Here is a 19,826-nt window from a genome sequence, read left to right as displayed (position 1 = left end):
GACGTCATAATGGAATTCTTCCTGTCAATGGCCCATATCCTCTATTTTTAGCAACTTGGACCTAGTATTATGAAGGCAACTTATCATCGTGTTTCTGCATGACGATTTCAAAGACGTTTCTGCCAAAAGAGATCAACTATCAAGTAAGATCTTTCCATTTATTCATCTTCATGTTAAACTTTTAATGCTTCATCAAATTAACTGGATACGTGAAAACATCCGTCATTATCGTCATCATCAACAACATCGTCGCCATATCCTTGTCTATAGACTATACCAAACTCTTCCATTATGCCTATGACCTCATTGCTAATATGTTGCTTCGCTACATCTTTCTCTGCCTTATTATTGTATTTTCGATAATGCTACCCAAACCAAAGTTTCCGTGTGGCATCTGTGATAGGTCTGTCACCTGGAAGGCGCCAGCTATTGCTTGTAATAGCTGTGGTATATGGTACCACAAGAATTGTGTCAATATCAGTACCGCGGTCTTCAATGCCTTGGAAAAATTCAACGCAGACTGGATATGTTGCTCATGCGGTTTACCTCAATTCCATTCAAGTCTCTTTGAATCTTCAATACCTGACAGCATCTTAGACTCGGTGAACTCCGGTAGAGAGAGTCCTGTACCTGGTCATCCCCAGGCCTGTTCAACACCGCTACCAGATGCCCCAGACACGGTGCCCATGAGTGCTCAACAGAAAAACATTAGTGTGTTAGTAATTAACTGTCAAAGCATCAAGAATAAACTGGCCGAATTTTGGATAATCATTGAAACAGCAAAGCCCGACATCATAATCCTTACTGAAACATGGCTGAACTCGAACATCCTGAGCAGTGAGATCTTACCACAAGGTCTGCATTATGAGCTTTTCAGAAGAGATCGATCAGATGGCTATGGAGGTGTAGCAGTCGCTATCTCCAGGAGTTTTGATGCAAAACATCTTCACACTGCAGATGACTGTGAAGCACTGTTTATTGAGCTTAATATTACAGCCAACAGGAGTCGGAAGGAGTCCATCATTGTTGGAGCAGTCTACCGACCACCAAGCTCTCGGAATGACTACATGGAGAGTCTCTGCACCAACATAAGAAATGTGGCTCAACAACACAGAAAGTCTGTCTTATGGATTGGAGGAGACTTCAATTTACCAGACATCGACTGGAGTGACTATGTGGTCACTGGCCACCGCAACACGCAATCAGTGAATAATGACATCTTCACTACAATCGTCGAAGCAGGTCTTGAGCAGATTGTCACCTTTCCCACTAGACTGGAACATACTCTCGACCTGTTCCTGACAAATAGACCAGCCTTCATCAACAATTGTCAGTCGATGCCTGGAATTGGTGACCATGACATCGTGTGTATCAACACCGACATCATACCACGCAGACGCAAACCTGCCAAACGCAAGATCTATCTGTGGGACAAGGCCAACATGGAGGATGTCCGTAAAGGAGGAGAAAGGATGGCTGAAGAATTCTTTAGCAAATACGACGCGTCCTCATCGGTAAATGAGATGTGGTCATCCATTAAAACAGAATTACAGGAAATACTTGACAAACATGTTCCATCAAAATTCACGTACACTCAAAGATACAATCAACCTTGGGTCAACAGGAAAGTTAAGAGGTTAAGTAGACAGAAACAAAGAGCCTACAACAAGGCCCGCTCATACTGTGGTCCGAGGAAGGCACGGATGTGGGAGAAATTCATCTCACTGAAGAGGAAAACGCAGAAAGCTTGTAAGGAGGCCTACGAGACATACATAAACAACATCATTTGTCCTGATCTTCGATCTAACCCCAAAAGATTCTGGAGCTACATCTCAAGCAAGCGCTGTGATAGTAATGGCATCTCCCCCCTTCGTGGACCAACTGGCGCAACTTTCACCAGCAGTAAGGACAAGGCAAACCTCAACGACCAATTTTCATCAGTCTTCAACAACGTTGACGAGGACAGGGAGCCCATCCCCAACCTTGGTCCTAGTCCGTACCCCCCGCCTATCGCACATTGACGTCACTTCAAATGGAATAATCAAACTCCTTAAGAAACTAAACCCACACAAAGCATCTGGACCCGACAACATTCCTCCCCGACTTCTGAAAGAACTCGCAGATATTCTTGGTCCCGTTCTTGCCACTCTTTACCAAGCATCAATTGACACTGGCATTCTACCAGAGGCATGGAAATCTGCTAATGTAACACCCATCTATAAGAAAGGGGACAAGAGTTTACCATCCAACTACCGCCCGATCTCTTTGACCATCATATGCTGTAAGATCCTAGAGCATATCATCCACAGCACCATAATGGGCCATCTTGATGTTCATAAGATTCTCACTGATGTGCAACATGGCTTCAGGAAGGCAAGATCTTGTGAGTCCCAGCTGATCCTAACCGTGGACGACCTTGCTCGCAACATCGACGCATGTGTCCAGACTGATGTGATTCTGCTTGACTTTGCCAAGGCTTTTGACAAGGTGCCCCATCCTCATCTTTTACGTAAGCTAGAGTACTACGGTCTCTCCGGCAGCCTCTTGACGTGGATCAGAAATTTCCTTCATGGCCGTACTCAGCGTGTAGTAATTGACGGGGAAAGTTCCGACATTGCACCAGTAACCTCAGGTGTACCCCAGGGCAGTGTACTTGGGCCGCTCCTTTTCCTGGTCTACATCAACGACCTTCCCAACTGTGTCTCCGATGGCACCAATGTCAAGCTCTTTGCCGACGATACCATGGTGTATAGGGCCATCAACAGCCATGATGATGCAGTTCAGCTGCAACAAGATCTAAATGCACTACAAGAATGGGAAAGGAAATGGCTAATGGAATTTCATCCCGGGAAATGCCAGGTTCTTCATGTCTCCAAACGGAAGAAAAAAGACCGACATAGCCATACATATACAGTCCATGGAACTGAACTAAAGCCTGTTGAATCTGCCAAGTACTTGGGCGTTGAGATTTCGAGTGATCTCTCCTTTGACAGACACATTGACAACATTACCAAAAAGGGAATGAAGACACTTGGCTTCTTAAGGAGAAACTTGCCCGGTAAGTCATGCTCCAAGGAAACCAAAGCTGCCTGTTACAACACACTTGTTCGGCCTATCGTGGAGTACGCAAGTTGTGTGTGGGATCCCCACACCAGCAAAGCCATTTCCAAGGCAGAATCTGTGCAACGGAGTGCAGCTCGCTATGTGATGAACAATTACTCAAGACGATGTAGCGTCACAACCATGATTGATGCGCTTCAGTGGAAGACCCTGCAACATCGTAGAGCAGTGTCAAAGCTTACTATGATGTACCGAATCACCAACCATCTGATTGACATCCCCGACGACCAGTTGGTACCGCTCAACACTCCAACCAGAGGCCACAGCAAGAGATTTCTAATCCCACGATCACGCACATCACTACTGAAGGATACGTTCTTCCCAAACACCATCCGTTTGTGGAACGGTCTACCTGAAAATGTGGTCATCTCACCATCGATCGACATCTTCAAGACACGAGTCAGAGATGTCGTCTTAAACTAACTCAAAATATGAGAACAATTTGTATATAGTGTATATGCGTTCGTTTTTGGACTTATTTTCATCGAGCTTTGCTACGAGCAACACGTTTAATTAGCCGATAGACAACCAACTGTTGTGCGACGATACTCCGTGGAGGTTTATGCACACTACTGGATCATGGAAGAAGAAGAAGAAATGACATTCTTTCTTTCTTTTTTTCTATTCGAAGTTTCAGGGACACCGTCGCGTTTGGTGGCTCGTTCGACCGGCCGGCCGTAAAACGTCGCTGAGCTGAGTAATCTGATAAAGTCAGAATAATGAGCTCTTTTACAGAAAAGGCGCTTTCCGATAAGTTAGCAACGCTAACAAATACACAGCAGAGCATCCAGACCATGTCCTTATGGCTGATTCATCATCGGAAACATGCTAAGAAAATAGTAACTGTCTGGTACACACTGCTCGTGAAAGGTAAGACGAACACTGGGGCAGGCTCCCTAGGCTGGTCGGGCAGGTCACGGCCCGGCGCCACGGCACGGGTTGGTTGCAAGATCTGCCGACCGTCAGCGGCGGTAGCCTGGGGCCGATTGCACGAAAGGGTCATTCCAAGGACCGCCTTTCGTGTCGCCCATCTTTTATGATATGCTATAGGCGGGTTGTTTCTGAAATTTATGATAAAGAATGAGATTCGTTAGTTTGCTTTTAGGCCTAAATCAAATTTTATACAATTTCATGATATATCACATCATTTTATAAACAAATAGGCCTATGTTGTTTAATTTAACGGACGAATGAAATATGTTTGCAGATGATTTATTTAAAATGCGTTTCACATGGCGCATCATAAAAGATGGGCGACACGAAAGACGGTCCTTGCAAAGACCCTTTCGTGCAATCGGCCCCAGGGGAGGCGTCTGGGGTACTAGTCTTGTCTCTTGAGGACGCAATGATGACTTTTTTAAATCCTGTCATACACTCCGGCTTCATCATTGACGTCTTGAATCTCTTTCCATAGAGCCTGAAGTTAAGTTAAGAGAACCAAGTAAATACAGATGGATTCCCCTTGGAAATCCATCTTTTTTATTAAAAATTACGTACTGAAATTGTTGGTGATTTAATTTATCTCTAGCCCTACACCTAATGCATAGGAAGGTTTAAAAAAAAACAGAGATGCTAAGTTCAAAGACCAGCTATGCGTGAGATTTTTTGTGAATCTGAGTGAGATCACAGACATTGTGTACAATGTGGGGATAGGCTGTGAGTGTGATAGTTGCGTGAGACACAGATTTGAGGGGATGAACAAGAGTCCAAAATGCTCGAGTCTCACGCATAATGCGTGAGACTTGGTAGCTCTGAAAAAAGGAAAAAAAAAGTGAAAAATATAGGTTTCTTACCAGACCGATGTCGCGTAGACCCCTCGATCCACATGTGATACCGATGTAAACAACGCAAAACAATGGCGTCGACCCTTGAACTGCTTATGTATTAGGTACTTCCGATGCACAATGCCTTTTTGAAGAATTTATAGAAAAAAATATTATTTTACAAATAAAATATATTACATGATTATAAATAATTAGCAGTATTATATCAATTATTTATAATTACATAATATATTCTATTTGTAAAATAATAATTTTATCTATAAATTAATTAGAACAGCATCGCTAACCGGATGTACGTCAGACATAAGCGGTTCAAGGGTCGACGCCATTGTATTTGCGTTGTTTACATCGGTAATACATGTGAATCGAGGGGTCTATGCGACATCGGTCTGGTAAGAAAACTTTATTTTTCACCTTTTTTTCCCCATTTTTTTAAACCTTCCTACACATTAGGTGTAGAAAGGTGTAGAGATAAATTAAATCACGACCAATTACGTGATTTTTAATAAAAAAAGATGGATTTCCAAGGGGAATCCATCTGTATTTACTTAGTTCTCTCAAGGCTCTATGGAAAGGGATTCAAGACGTCAATGATGAAGAAGTATATGACAGGATTTTAAAAAGTCACCATCATTGCATCCTCAAGACTAGTCTGGGGAGTAAATTTATTTCTACTACGTAGGCTTACTCCCCATGATGCCTGGCACGGCAAGGCATTGGGCCACACGAAGGTGAGTTTTTAGAGAAAACAATGTTGCTCCAAAACAGGCAGTCCAAAATACTTGATTTGTTTAACTTGCTAGCCACACAATTATGTTAATGGAAAAGAAGTTCAAATACCCCATTACGTATATTTAATTTTTTTTTACACAAGAAATATTAGAAATATTAAGAACAATCATGTATGATGTAAGAAGATGAGCAGATACTCACCGATGATCTTGTCGCCATTTTTCTTCTTTGTTCGTAGCCTAGTTACAAGACGTGGCGTATAAGAGAGGGCGACGATATGAGCAGTGCCAATTTAAAAAAAAAAATTCAATCGGCTGATGAATATCGTGAATTGAAAATACTTGCATTAGCCAATAAATATTTATGAGCTAAATTAAGTGTTTAACAATTCACGATATTCATCAGCCGATTGAATCTTTTTTTTAATTGGCACTGCTCATGATATCGTACACGCATCTTGTAACTAGGCTACAAACAAAGAAGGAAAATGCCGACAAGATCATCGGTGAGTATCTGCTCATCTTCTTACATGATTGTTCTTGATATTTCTCGTGTAAAAAAAATTAAATGTATGTAATGGGGGAATTTTGACTTTTTCCATTTACATAATTGTGTGGCTAGCAAGTTAAACAAATCAAGTATTTTGGACTGCCTGTTTTGGAGCAACATTGTTTTCTCCAAAAACTCTCCTTCGTGTGGCCCAATGCTTTGCCGTGGCAGGCATCATGGGGAGTAAGCCTATGTAGTAGAAATAATTTTACTCCCCAGATGCCTCCAGGCTAGGAGGCAGCGGGACCGTGACCTGGGTCCAGTCAGACCGCAGGTCCCTATGCTAATGAGCAAAAAGGCCAGATTCATCCAAATCATCTTGTGGCTGAATCCTCCTTGCAAAATCTCGTGATTCGTGAGATTTTCTTTCTCTAAGAAAATACCCATTTTAACCCCAAGTTAAATGAAATATTATTGCACCATCAGATAGAGTAAAAGTTACTCTTTCATATTGGTCATTTATTTTGTATACAATATTTTGTTAAATAAGTAAATTTCTGGCCTGAAAGTGTGCCTCATAACTGAATTTTCTTCCTCTGTTTTCTTTTGCAAATTGTGCTAAACTTTTTATTTTGAGCCTCAATGATATCTATATCATCATAAAGCTGAACTTCTGTACTTTCTCACAATGCCACTCTTGATATGCGGCACCTTTTAATCGGGTCAAGATCACACTTTTCCCACCAAGGTACAAGACAAGATTTCTGAAATTTTGTACTTGCATGAAATCAAGAGTTCTGATTGGCTGGATAAGGTTCACAGAACAACAGGCGCGGGGTATTTGAGGAGATTACCACATGGGAAGTGTGACCTTCCCACGAACCCAGGCACTGGAGCCATTGGAATTTGCCACTGGGTGGTCTCTTTGACCGATCAGAGTGCAGTATTCTTGTTTCTCGAGAACTCCAGGCATGATGAATGTTATCAGATTTTGACATATACTTCTTCATCATGGAGCCTTGAACCCCCTCCCATATATGCATAAGACTAAGCAAGACCTTCAGAGGCTCCACCCCCGGATGGATTTCCCTGACCTAGGCTAAGAAATCAATTTCAGAGGGTGAAAACGGAAAGGGGAAAAAATAAATTCTGCACCCACCTGGTGATATGGATGAAGGTCTATCGCAAGACACAGAATCCTGACATCGAGGCACAAACTGGACCCTAAAAAAAGGAAAAGTTAGACCTGTTGCATTCGGTTCTTGATATCGATCTAGTCATGAGGACGCCATGATGATGACTTTTATTAAAATCCTGACATATACTTCTTCATCACTGGCGTCTTGAATCGCCTTTCAATTCATAGAACTAAAGGAGAACCATGTAAACACAGATGGATTTTCCTAGGAAATCCATCTTTTAAGACAAAAATCATGTAAAGTTTATGAATTTTATTGATTTTTACACCTTCCTACGCCAAATGCGTAGGAGGGTTTTTAAAAATGTTAGATATAAATGTAAAAATGAAGGTTTCTTACCTAACCGATGCCGCGTAGACCCCTCGATCCACATGTAAACAATGCAAATACAATAGCGTCGACCCTTGAACCGCTTATGTATGACGTACTTCCGATTAGCAATACCGTTCTGAAGAACAATTTATAGATAAAAGTTATTATTTAACAAATACTAGAATTTATTACATGATTATAGATAATTAGTATAATCACGTAATAAATTTTAGTATTTGTGAAATAAATTCATATTTTAATAACAGTCATCATTATGGCGTCCTCAAGACTAGTATAAATTGGCCGTTTTGTTTTCAATTTTGACAGAAGGAGAACAAACGAGACAGAACTTTTTAAGAATTCATTACCGGTACTTTGACTTTGTAACCCAATTTTTTTAAAAATTCATCATGTTGACTTTGTAACCCGAAATGCCCATTTCCATTCAGTTGCAATTTATTTTTAATTGGTAACTGGGGGAATGGGGGTCACTTTTGTATTCACCAGAGCGCTCAAAAACTTTATTTTTTGCATATTTTTGTGCAGGCCTTGTAGGGTTGCAAAATTCCCAGGAATTTTCAAGAAAATTTGGGAATTTTCTAAAAAGTAACAATTTTCCAATATTTATCAGGAATTGAAAGGAATACCCTAGCAGATGATTCTTGATTGTGCTTTGTCAGCAAGTTTCATCAAGCCAAATATGCTAGACAGTCAGACAGGGCAGAATTTCAATGAATTTCATGTAAAAGTAGATTTACTGTATTAGTGTCTGAATGGTACATGCATTGGCAGTACATGTAGATGTACACTGCAAATGCTTGACACAAGGGATATATTTACATTGTTCATGGAATGGTGACTATTGGATATTCTGATCTTTTTACAGATGATGAAAATCATTCTAACATTGTTGTTATTAGCATTATTATTATTATTACTATTCTATTATCATTACTTTATTTCTAATTTATTTCTGCATAGCAGAAGTAAGAACTTGGTGCTGTTTGCGGTGTTAATTTAACATTTTCTTTCCAGGACCTGATTTTTCCCATTTAACCAGTGCCTATGGTGACGCCTGCTTCTTATGGGATTAGTCTGCTATGCAAACCTAGTCTGCAGGCACAGACCCTGATTGAAACTTTAATCAACAAGTGGGTCTCCATGCAAAGACTAGCATACAAAATGTTGCTGTTTCCTGAGTGAGAGGGCCTTTGGTACACAAGACATGAGTAGGCTGCACATTCAGACCCTTAACCCAAGTGAAGGCTTTGCACAGCAGACTAGTGCAAACAACTCACTAAAGAAAAGTGGTCTGAATAATATGCAGACTAGAGTTTCTGCCAATGACTTGTGTACAGAAGGTCCTTTCGTTCAACAGAAAGTTGTATTCGTGCTAGTCTTGTGAGAAGACCCACTTGTGGATCAAAGTTTCAATAACAGTCTGTGCATGCAGACTATATGTAGGGGGCAAAGTTCTCTTAACATGTTATTATATAATGGCATGTTCTCACATAAAAAAAAACTTTAACATTAAAAGAAAAATAGTGTAATGCAGTGTTACTTTTTTTCATGTTGAATTGAAGCTTAATTTGTCCATAATCATGTTACTGGATACATAATACATGTACAATAATGTATTTATGTACATTTTGTTGTATTTTATACCCTGGGCAATTTAAAGAATGAAGAATAGTGTAAATACAAATGGAAAGTATAGTATTTGAGGATATCAATGTGTAATTTTGTATTTAAAACCAGAACACTTTTTGTGAAAAAATGAAAATTCCTGGCAGCTGAAAATTCCCTAAACTTTCCATGGAAATGTTCCAAAATTTCCGGAAAGTTTCCAGCCCTTTGCAACCTCAAGGCCTTCTAACCTCTATTGATGGAAAGTAAAATTGCAAGAAATAGTTATTCAATAATCTCTTTTTTTATTCAGAAAAAATAATTAAAAGTAATCAATTTACGTACATGTAAGAGCCAAGTTTTATGACGAATAGTTGTAGTGAAAAGTGACAGTATAAAAAATCAAGCATTTGTCCACAAGAACAAGAGAAAATAAACCAAACATTGCCACCCATGGAAACATTACATGCACACAGAAAATCTGAGGCACCACGCATCCAACACTTCCGTGGCATTGTGTGGCATTCCGATGCCTAATCACTTTCTTAATGGATTTACACTATTGTATTTAACTTGCCGAACGATATGAAGTCACTTTTCTGCTGTTTATCCTTCTCTTGACTACATCAAATCCTTCTTCTTGATGTTCACGAGTGCTGCCTTAAGCAAGTAAGCAAGTATATTAGAAGTGATATAGAAATTATTCGTCTGAAAAGCTGAAGAGGGCGTGCGATTTATATTCATATCAACAACACTACATGGGAAAGACTAGGCACTCAAACTGTTTTATACGAAAATCGATGCAAAGTGTTATGCGAGTCAGCGAAGTTGTCAGTCTTTTCATTGCATGAACTTTGGTATACCATTTGTTGACAAATAGATAATTTGTACTGCTGGTTTTGTTCAAGATGCATAGAATTCTTCTATCAATCATGGGCTCAACCAACAGTTATCAAAAGTTCAAAACCACCTCTGTGAATCTCCTGCCCATCGTCTAACTAGAAATTTATGAGTATTCAGACTAGATCTGAACACTGCTTCCATTTTATCTTACTTGCTATGAAATTTATCAGTGTATTGTGTGTTCTTCTTTGAGCAGCAAAGCCTTCTCGAAAACTGGGATTCATCTATCTTGCCAATGATGTTGTCCAAAATAGCAAGAAAAAGGGGCCGGACTTCAACAAGGAGTTTGCAGGCGTGATGCCTACAGCTTTTGGACATGTGTATGAGTGAGTAGTTATTCTTCCTTATCTGTGTGATTCCTGACCTTAAATTTCAATATACATGTATTTCAGTCAAGGCCCATATTTTCATGGGGCACTTTTTTATTGCAGCACAAATGGGGATAAAAAGGTTAAATATATGTTTAAACCATGAACTGTTTCGTAATACTGTTTACAAGGTATGCATCATTCATAGTTGTGTTAATTTTTTTTTTATCCTTTTCACTCACCCTTATGTAGTACCACTTCTGATGAAAAGACTTATGCTGCTCTACAAAAAGTACTCAAGGTCTGGCAAGACAGAAATGTCTTCGACAAGGATGTCCTTAAGAAAATAGAACAAGAAAATAATGGTATGTATGGAAGGTCTCTACACCTGAGGGGAACTTGCAGGCACTATAAGTCAATTGTTTGTACCCCATCAAAAAGGGCTTAAGTGGGAATCAGCATACAGTTGGTCTGTCAGTTGGTTGGTCAGCCTATTGGCAAGTATTCAAATCAAAGTACTTCCTCAGTTTTCACCCAATGCTCACAGGACTTGGCTCATACTTTGGTCTTGGAGTGAAGGGTCGCAAAACTTAGGGGCTTTTTTTAAGATGTGCTGGTACTGTGTTTCCATGGTAATTTTGTATTTAGGGGGGCGGTTTTTTTTTCAATTATAAAGCAATCTTTCCTTCTCTGAAAACCTGTAATTATGTTTCAAACTTGATCTGGAATGGGAATTCTATTTTGTCATAGAATATTTACACATCTAAACATATAGTCTCTTTTTCCAAAGGTAAATCCAATGAATTCTAACATGGAAATTGAGAACCAAAATGGAATATCACTGTCCCTACATATTATGTGAAATAAATCAGAGAAGGTTGCAGAATGATACTTTGATGGTCACTACATTGGATAATGCTTGAACTCCTTCTTAGATTGTCGTGCTTACAAAAAACTGGCATTTGTGCCTCTTTAGTTTAGATTCTTTAAGATAATTTGCTGATTACTCTGTTTGCTTGTAGAAGGTGAAGAGCTGCCGGAGCCGGATGTAGCAGAGGATGATGCTGATACTCCTCCGCAACAAGACGTCGGACAGGAAAGTAAAAGAGAGCAAGAAGACGAGGAGTCTGCTCCCGCTAAGAAACCCAAACTAGAAGACCTTCAACGTATTCTGCATGAAGAAGAAGAGGAATTGCAACAGATAGAAGACATGCCTGATGTAAGTCTTGTAAAAAGAGACTTTGAATTGTATGTCACATTGCATGTGCTGCAGATGATGTTGTCGATGATGATGACTATGTTAATAATACTAATGATAATAGTAATAATAATAATTGTAATTATGGTATTAATAATGACAATAAAAAAAATTGGAAACATGGCCCTCCTGCCCTCCCCTACTTTGATGTTGATATCCTAAGTACTGCTTTATCAATTTATTTTCTGTTATATATTCAAGTAAGCATTATCCAACATACTTAAATTAGTTCTTTTTAGATATCATGCTACTATTTATTATGGATAGTGAGATTTGACATTAAATGTGATGTGAACTTGAATGAAATATTTACTGAACATGTTTTATTGTAGCCTGATGAAATGGCCCAAGTCTTGAGAGATCTAGAACACTCTGCTTCAAGTGATGCGTCTGTCAGAGAAAAAATAGCCAACCTTCCACCTGAAGTACAAGATGTTAGCATGCTAGAGAAGATAAAAGGTAAAATAAAAACATATTGACCACAAATAGAGTATAGAAAGTATTACAAATTACCCTTGTTCAGATGCAGTGACCTGGACCGCCCCATGTATGTTTATAAACTTCAATCTTTTCTGTCAATTCCTCTTAATAGAAAAGATCATTATCCATATCCTTAAAAGAACAAGTCCACCCCAACTAAAGTTGATTTGAGTAAAAGGGGAAAAATCAACAAGCATAACACTTAAAATTTCATCAAAATCAGATATAAAATAAGAAAGTTATGACATTTTGAAATTTCACTCAATTTAACAAAACAGTTATACATTTATGCACATCTTGGTCAGTATGCAAGTGAGCAGACTGATGATGTCACCCAGTCACTATTTCTTTTGTATTTTATTACATGAAATATGAAAATTTCTCATTTGCAGAAATAACCAACAAAACAAACAAGTTGGTTCTTACTGTCAAATCTGTAAAAAATTACATTTTGTGTAATTCAAGCAATAAAAAAGATAAGAAATGGTGAGTGAGGGACATCATCGACTCTCTCATTTGCATATCACCAAGTTGGGCATATGACTGTTTTGTGAAAAATAAGCAAACCTTAAAAATGGCATAAGTTTCTTATATTACTCTGATTTTGATAAAATTTTCAGTGTCATTCTTAAGTGATTTTTCTTTATCGATTTAAATCAACAATTTTCTGGTATTTACTTTACCTTTAAATTCTGTGACCGGGATAATGCAAATTGACTATGAATGGTGCCAAACTACTTGATGCACTGATTCTGCAAACCGCTTAGTCAAAAAAAGTAGCTATGTTGCAATACTAAGTCCGTAATACTGCTTTTAGTAACTTGCTGGTCCGGACCAGGCCCAGGCTATTTTTGTGCTGCTTTTGGTGATTGTAGAAGTAGTGCAGTTCTGCTATAGTTAATGGATGCAAATTTTATTGCGTGGTGGAGACTACTTTAGTGCGAGCCTGGTGTTGACCAAACAAATCTTGAGTTACTGAAAACAGCATTAGTTACGTTAGATCCCATCATAATGGAATGTACAGGGAATGAAGTATAAAGAAATACATATTGGGAATTTACAGCATAATGCTTGTGTCTGCTTACATTGGACAGGCAATCCAGATATTTTCTCAATTAATTAATTGCTGTGAAAAAAGCGCCTTCAGCACATTATGTGGAATTGTTGCTCAATTAATAAATAATCTGCTTTAGTTAAATTATTTGCATTTCTGTTTGTCTTTTTTATATTTGAGTATTCAGAATTATAATAATAGTTTTTACTGTCAATATGAATTAATTTGATTCTATGTCTCTTGGACATTATAGACAGAGATGATGCAGAGAGGTTATCATCAGTGGTCAATGAAGCTGTATCGATGTTATCAGATTATAACAGCAGGCTATCCTCTGAGATGACCCAACGTGAAGAACTGATGAAAATGCTTACATCGTATAAGATAGGGCAGCAACATCATCTCAGGACATCTCTCAAGAAACTAGAGGTAAATGAATATTATCCTCATTTGTGGTGTATGGTGCTAGACTAGACAGCTGGGGGCTGTGGCATGGACCTGTAGGCCAAGTTTCATGTGGAAGTTACAAGTAGATGCAGAGGTTCAAGCCCTGGGGCCCGTTTCATAAAGGACTTGCAACTGTTGTATAGCTTTGCCATTATGGCAATTACCATGGCAAAAGGACTCGGCAGCCAATTATTATCAAGGTTACTATGATAGTGTCATAATGGCAAAGTTACAACAGTTGCATATCGTTTAAGAAACAGGCCCTGGTCTTGTGGATGGTGACGTTAAATGTCCAATGAGGACATAAATAATCATGAGGACATAAATAATCATTAATTAAAGTCTGTAAAAAACTTGATTGCACAAACACTCATATTAGAGTCAGGGGTTTCAAAATCTGGACATTGCACTTTGTGTCATTGAGCAAGGCATCACTCTTTAACATCAAGGCATTAACTATTTAACATGGCAATGCAATACTTTTGTGACTGAAGCCCGAGTTCCTGTTTTTCATCATACTTTGGGCTATTGTATTTAATTTTTTTCTGTACAAAAAAGACCCTCTCTTCTTAATTTTCTACTTTTCAAAAAACATAAATTCCAAATAACAGCTCTGCATACTTTCCTGCACATGCGTAATGAAATAGACAAATAGATGTGTAATCAGTTTAGCTTGGATGGTAACAGAGCATGGGTACGGGTAATAATAACAACTTTCTACTCATAAATGAGGCAAGCTACTACTTGGTTCTTTAATGTCCTGATTTCTTTTTAGGAAAATCTATATGAAAAAGATTTGTACAAATTTTGGGAAATTCAGTCAGTCAGGGTTCAAAGCTGTATTTTATGTATCTCTTCATTGCTTCTGTGCTATTGGATATTAGGAGGCACACAAAATGCTACAGTTACTCCAACACAACTGACTTCTTACCGACTGATGGTATGTCATTGGTAATAACGTAATTGAATTGTCGGACTGGGTTGGTTTTGCCAGTGTGGCTGTTGCATAACTCAGCAAGGCATGCTATCCAACACTGCTTACACTATACAGAGCTGCCAACTATTAAGAAAAAGTAATAATTTTTTTTATGATTTACAATTTTCATGTCAAATTGCGCCATTCTGCTTAATTAATACACACATATTAATACATTGTGAAGTGGTTAATATGCTTGCCTGACGAGGCAAGCTAGTGCTTCACGAAAGCTAGGATAAATATTCCCGACAAACATCATGTAGGGTTGGCAAAACTTGGCAATATAAATAATATATATATATATATATTACCTTTTTTAAGAAATTGATAATACAGCATGGCACGAATGAAAGTACTCTTTTTATCACAGAATATATGACTTTTGAACTTCTTGATTACTACTTTTTACTTTAAAAGGTTGGTGGCTCTATTGCTTTGCAGTATTAAGTTACAGTGCGCCATCTTGTGTCCAACAGCCTGTAGTGAATAGGGTGATGATTCCATGGGCTACGATCACAATGTATTCCTTTCAATATTGTACTTGTAGCAAATTTAATGGGTTTTTTTGTTCAATAACATTGAAGCTTGGATAATCCTGGAAAGAATCACAGATATTGTAAAAGATAACTTTCAGACTAAGATCTTTAAACAAAATTTGGGTAGTTTTGTTAAGGTGTACGTTGCAGGACTGGTACAATTCTGTTAGCTTCTGCAACATACAGTGCATTTTTATCTCTTTGAATGTATGTTTTTTTGTTTTGTTTTTTTGCGTGTGTACACAAAGAGGAGAATTTATAGTCGTAAGAGCACATGACATTTTCCTGTATACCGGTACATAAATAAATGAGTGTTATATTATATGAATGTGTGCAATATAAACAGAATGTTGATCAATGCAAATGTATAGATTCAAGGATACATGCTGTTTTTAAATCATAAAAGAATACAGAAAATTATAAGAGTAAAGGTACCTAAAATCCTGAACCTTGCAACAAAAAGAGATATGATTACTCTAATCAGTAGTGATATTATGATCACTGTCTTTCCTCTGATTTCTTGTAGGAATATAAAGATCGTCTAACGCGAGTAACGACTGTGAGAAAGGAACTGAAATCGCACATCCAGAATCTTCCAGATCTATCTCTGTTACCAGACGTAACTGGAGGACTGGCCCCACTACCTTCAGCTGGGGATCTCTTCTCAATCGATGTGTGAACACACTTTCCTGCATGAGAACATTTTGAAATTTGTATGTGAACACTCTCGGTTGAGATCTCTACTCTGTTAACGTAAGCTGTAGATCCTGCTAAATTGATACGTGAACACAGAAACTTGCTGAAGAACGGTCATCAATATTTGTGTGAACACAGTACCTTCAGCTCTAGATTGTGTTAACAATTATTGTGTGAACGCGTCACTTTCATATGGATATCCACATCTTTAAACCTTTTTACTTGATTTTTTATGCTCTTTATGCACACTGAGGAAGCTATAGAGTAGATTCAACATGTTATAAGTCACATTGTTATAATTATTATTCATATGATTTTCCACTGTTAGGTGTACATGACACGGTTTCCTAATTCGAGGAAGAAGCTGTTAGTCCCATGTGTACTGATACCACCGAACCCTAACTGCTATGTATGTGCTGACACGCCTTCAGTTTGATGTCTTTTCTTGAATGATACCTGATTACACTACTTTCAGTGGGAGATTTATTCCCAGTTGATGTTTAATTTGCATCATGTTCTTTAAGACATCATATTTGACGATGAATAGAGTGGTCTTTACGACAGGATCACGATGTGATGGCTTCAGGTTGGTATAGTATTTGTTGTTCCTATATTGTTTTATTTCTTAAAAGTTAATGACATGCAAATACCATTATGCTGACTTAAGCAGAATGTTCATCAGATGGCAAAATTCACCTTTTCACTCTGTGATAAAAAAGCTTGAAATGCAAGGAATTGATCTTTGTCTTTGGTAATTTGCCAAATATTGAAAATCAATTCACACCCAAATGGAATGTGATCTGTAGACAATATACACAATGTGAAATTTTAACGATCCTTTGGTTATGTTGTGAATATTCATGTTGCAGTTTATGAAAACATTTTTTTTTTAATTGCAAGTTACAGGATTAAGGTCAAAGTTTACAAGGTCATGGAGTGATTTGTGATCCCAGAAAATGTCTTTTGACAGTTAATGATTTAAAACTGAAGTAATCTTAGGCAATTGATAAAGTGAAGATGTATATCTGGAAAGATGGAGGAATGAGATTAAATTGTTTCAATGCAAAAGTTGAACATACAGCATATAAAATGTCATAGTATCATAACAACAGTCATAGCAAGAGAAAGGAATGGTTGAAAGCGCAATGGCTTGATAAAGGACGACCCTCAAGAAAAGATTAAAAGATCATGAGGTAGAGGATTGAAATGTAGGAGTACAGGGGTGAAAAGTCACTATTTATGAAAATCTTGACATAGAAATATATGTTTCTGTTATAATTCTGACAAAGAAAGAAGTAGTATAAATCACCCTTTACTTCAATATATTCATAGTATGAAAAAGGTTTTCATGAATTCACATCCTTTATGTTCTAGGATCACTGATAAATGAATATTTTACAGAACTTCAGACCTAACAAGGTACCATTTGGCAAAATTTTTAGTTAATAATAATAATAATAGACAGTTCTTGTATAGTGCACAACACATTATGAATAATGTCTCTATGCACTTCCAAAGGACTTGGATATTATTTCCCCGGCTGTAGCTCGAGCAGCCTTCTGGCACTCAGTGCATTTCAAGGAATAAATTCCTGCCAGGGATTTATTCACCTCACCTGGGTTGAGTGCAGCACATTGTGGATAAATTTCTTGCTGAAGGAAGCTATGCCATGGCTGTGATTTGAACCCACAACCCTTTGTTTCAAAGTCCGGAGACTAATCCACTGGGCCACAATGCTCCACGGCATGTTTATCAACATGTAGAAATGTTGTGCATCAGTGGCTGACCCTAATACTAATATTTTTAACCTAGTCACTAAGAAGTGGGGAATCTTCTTGTTTCTTATTTTTCACAACTTTTGTCTTTTGAGTAAAGACACTAGACTGTCCTTTAGAGTATGTAACTCTATTTGCCATTTATTTTTAACTGGGAATTTGATATGTAAGTATTTAAGGGAGACAGTATTAACCCCTTTAAGACCAAGCGTGTATATATTCAGATTAAGGTCTATGGAACATACTTATTGCAGTATAACCAAGTCAGTCTCCAACAGGTTAAGAGCCAAGTCGAACCTCAATTGGTTGATTTCTATAAAAAAAGATAAATCTTCACCAAATTAAATCGAAGTATAGTAGTAATCAAAACCTATCAAACTGGATGGGAAATTTAAAAAAAAATGATGGCAGTTTAATTTTTTTTATTTATTTTAAAGGAATACAAGGATTTATTCCATGTACACAATCTGCAAGTAAGGAAAGGGATACAATAGTGTGTCAGACACTCGCTGTTTTGTTTTGAAATATTGATTATTTCATTTATTTATGTAAAGCCTGGTTGGTTCTACAAGTTAAGTCTTCACTATGATTATTTGTGATTGAAAAGAGAGCTTCTCGACAATGTTTAAATTTATGAATATCAAAATACATGTATTTGATATTTCATGTCATAGAATGCAAAATAAATAATGTTGTGTTGTTATTTCAGTAGCTTCCTCTCTTGCATACATTTTGTATATCTCTGTTTGAAAAGAAGCAAAAATTTAAATTGTTACAACTTTTTCACTTACCCGGTTTATTTTATTTTTTGTATTTTCTCTGTTATGTTTTTTATTATATTTCTCTATTTATTTAAACTGAGTATCTACCAAGGAATAAAAAATAGCAACCAGATGGTGTTGTGATTATGATAATGGTTTAAATAGATGATGGTAGCCAACATGGGCGGAAATCCCAGGGGGAAGTTTCCCTCCCCCTTTTCAAAAAAGTAGGGGGGACACAATATCAAATGTCCCCTATACTATTTTTGAAACTTTATGATGGTATTTATATACATCATTCAAAATCGAAATAAAATGTTTATTTTAGGACGAGATGACCTTACGTTTGGGATGATAACCTTTTTTTTTTGCTTTTCATATTTATTTCCGACGAAATGACCTAAATTTTGGGCGATAACCCTTTTTTTTTTTGCTTGTCACATTTTCCAGCCCCTTGTCCCCCCTAGTACCTTTTGGGAGAGATTTCTGCCCCTGGTAGTCAACATGATTGTGGTGGTATGGTCCCAGTGGTGCTATTGGTTAGGGGGCACTACAGGGGAGGCGCTATCCACACCTCATATGCAAACACAGATTTTAAGTTGACACGTCTATAGAGAGAAGACTAGATTCCAAATTCTCTGTATTTGGTAGAGCAGCAACAGATCATGAGTGAATCTAGTCTTCTACTTCAGACTTTTCATTGTGCACTATGTGAAAATAAAAGGTCTGTAGACTAACCCATACTCTTATAACTGAGAAAAGTATGAAATAAATAGAATAAAATTAAATAAATTAACCCCTGTTAATTGAGAAAAATAATTAGGTAAACCTAAAAAGGTAGGGAAGGGGAGGGGGGGGGAGGCTGTACAATGGGGCGAGCTTACATTTTTACAAGTACATGTAGTCGAAAAAAGCAATATGAAGGAAGTGGACGAAAAAAATTATTATAGAAGAATACTTCTGTAATTTAATTTGTTGAAAACAAAACAATTATATGGTCTTGCATGCCTATCAAAAACACTAAGCACCGCCTTTGCCTGTGATCATAAAAATGGAAGTTTTCGTATATTCAACGTTCTTGTATACTATCTGATATTGAAGTGTTTACACCATACATTCTTTTGATCGAATATACATTGTAGGTCACGTGTTCATGATTATCATAAGTATATGTAATGAAAGGGTGGAAGCACCAACGTGATATGTGATCATTAAATCATCGTTTAACCTGCCTATATTTCTTGTAATTGTACATGTAGATGGCGCTTTGGGGTTAGTAGGAATGTGATCGGCTTTTTAAAGCGACCCCCCCAACAAAAGAGAGGGGGGGGGAATGAGACAAAAAAGAAATAACGGAAAAGAAACTAACC

At 37.6% G+C, this 19,826-nt stretch overlaps 2 protein-coding genes across 2 annotated transcripts; both read left to right on the top strand.

Moving 5' to 3' along the window:
• The first annotated feature begins 362 nt into the window (after positions 1-362).
• LOC121409459 lies at positions 363-2,021 on the top strand. The gene has a single exon (XM_041601390.1). The coding sequence runs from the start codon at positions 363-365 to the stop codon at positions 2,019-2,021; it is 1,659 nt and encodes a 552-aa protein (XP_041457324.1).
• A 1,766-nt stretch (positions 2,022-3,787) lies between these two features.
• Positions 3,788-18,406, top strand: LOC121407239 (regulation of nuclear pre-mRNA domain-containing protein 1B-like). Its single transcript, XM_041598206.1, has 7 exons — positions 3,788-3,990; positions 10,362-10,491; positions 10,726-10,838; positions 11,496-11,692; positions 12,064-12,190; positions 13,519-13,694; positions 15,751-18,406. Exons 1-7 carry the CDS (start codon positions 3,840-3,842, stop codon positions 15,901-15,903), a joined length of 1,047 nt encoding a protein of 348 aa, XP_041454140.1. The 5' UTR covers positions 3,788-3,839; the 3' UTR covers positions 15,904-18,406.
• Positions 18,407-19,826: the final 1,420 nt, after the last annotated feature.

Source organism: Lytechinus variegatus, chromosome 2 (assembly GCF_018143015.1).
Source record: "Lytechinus variegatus isolate NC3 chromosome 2, Lvar_3.0, whole genome shotgun sequence".
Classification (NCBI taxonomy): Eukaryota; Metazoa; Echinodermata; class Echinoidea; order Temnopleuroida; family Toxopneustidae; genus Lytechinus; species Lytechinus variegatus.
Note: the sequence above shows the minus strand (reverse complement) of the source record. Positions and strands in the feature narration are given on the sequence as shown.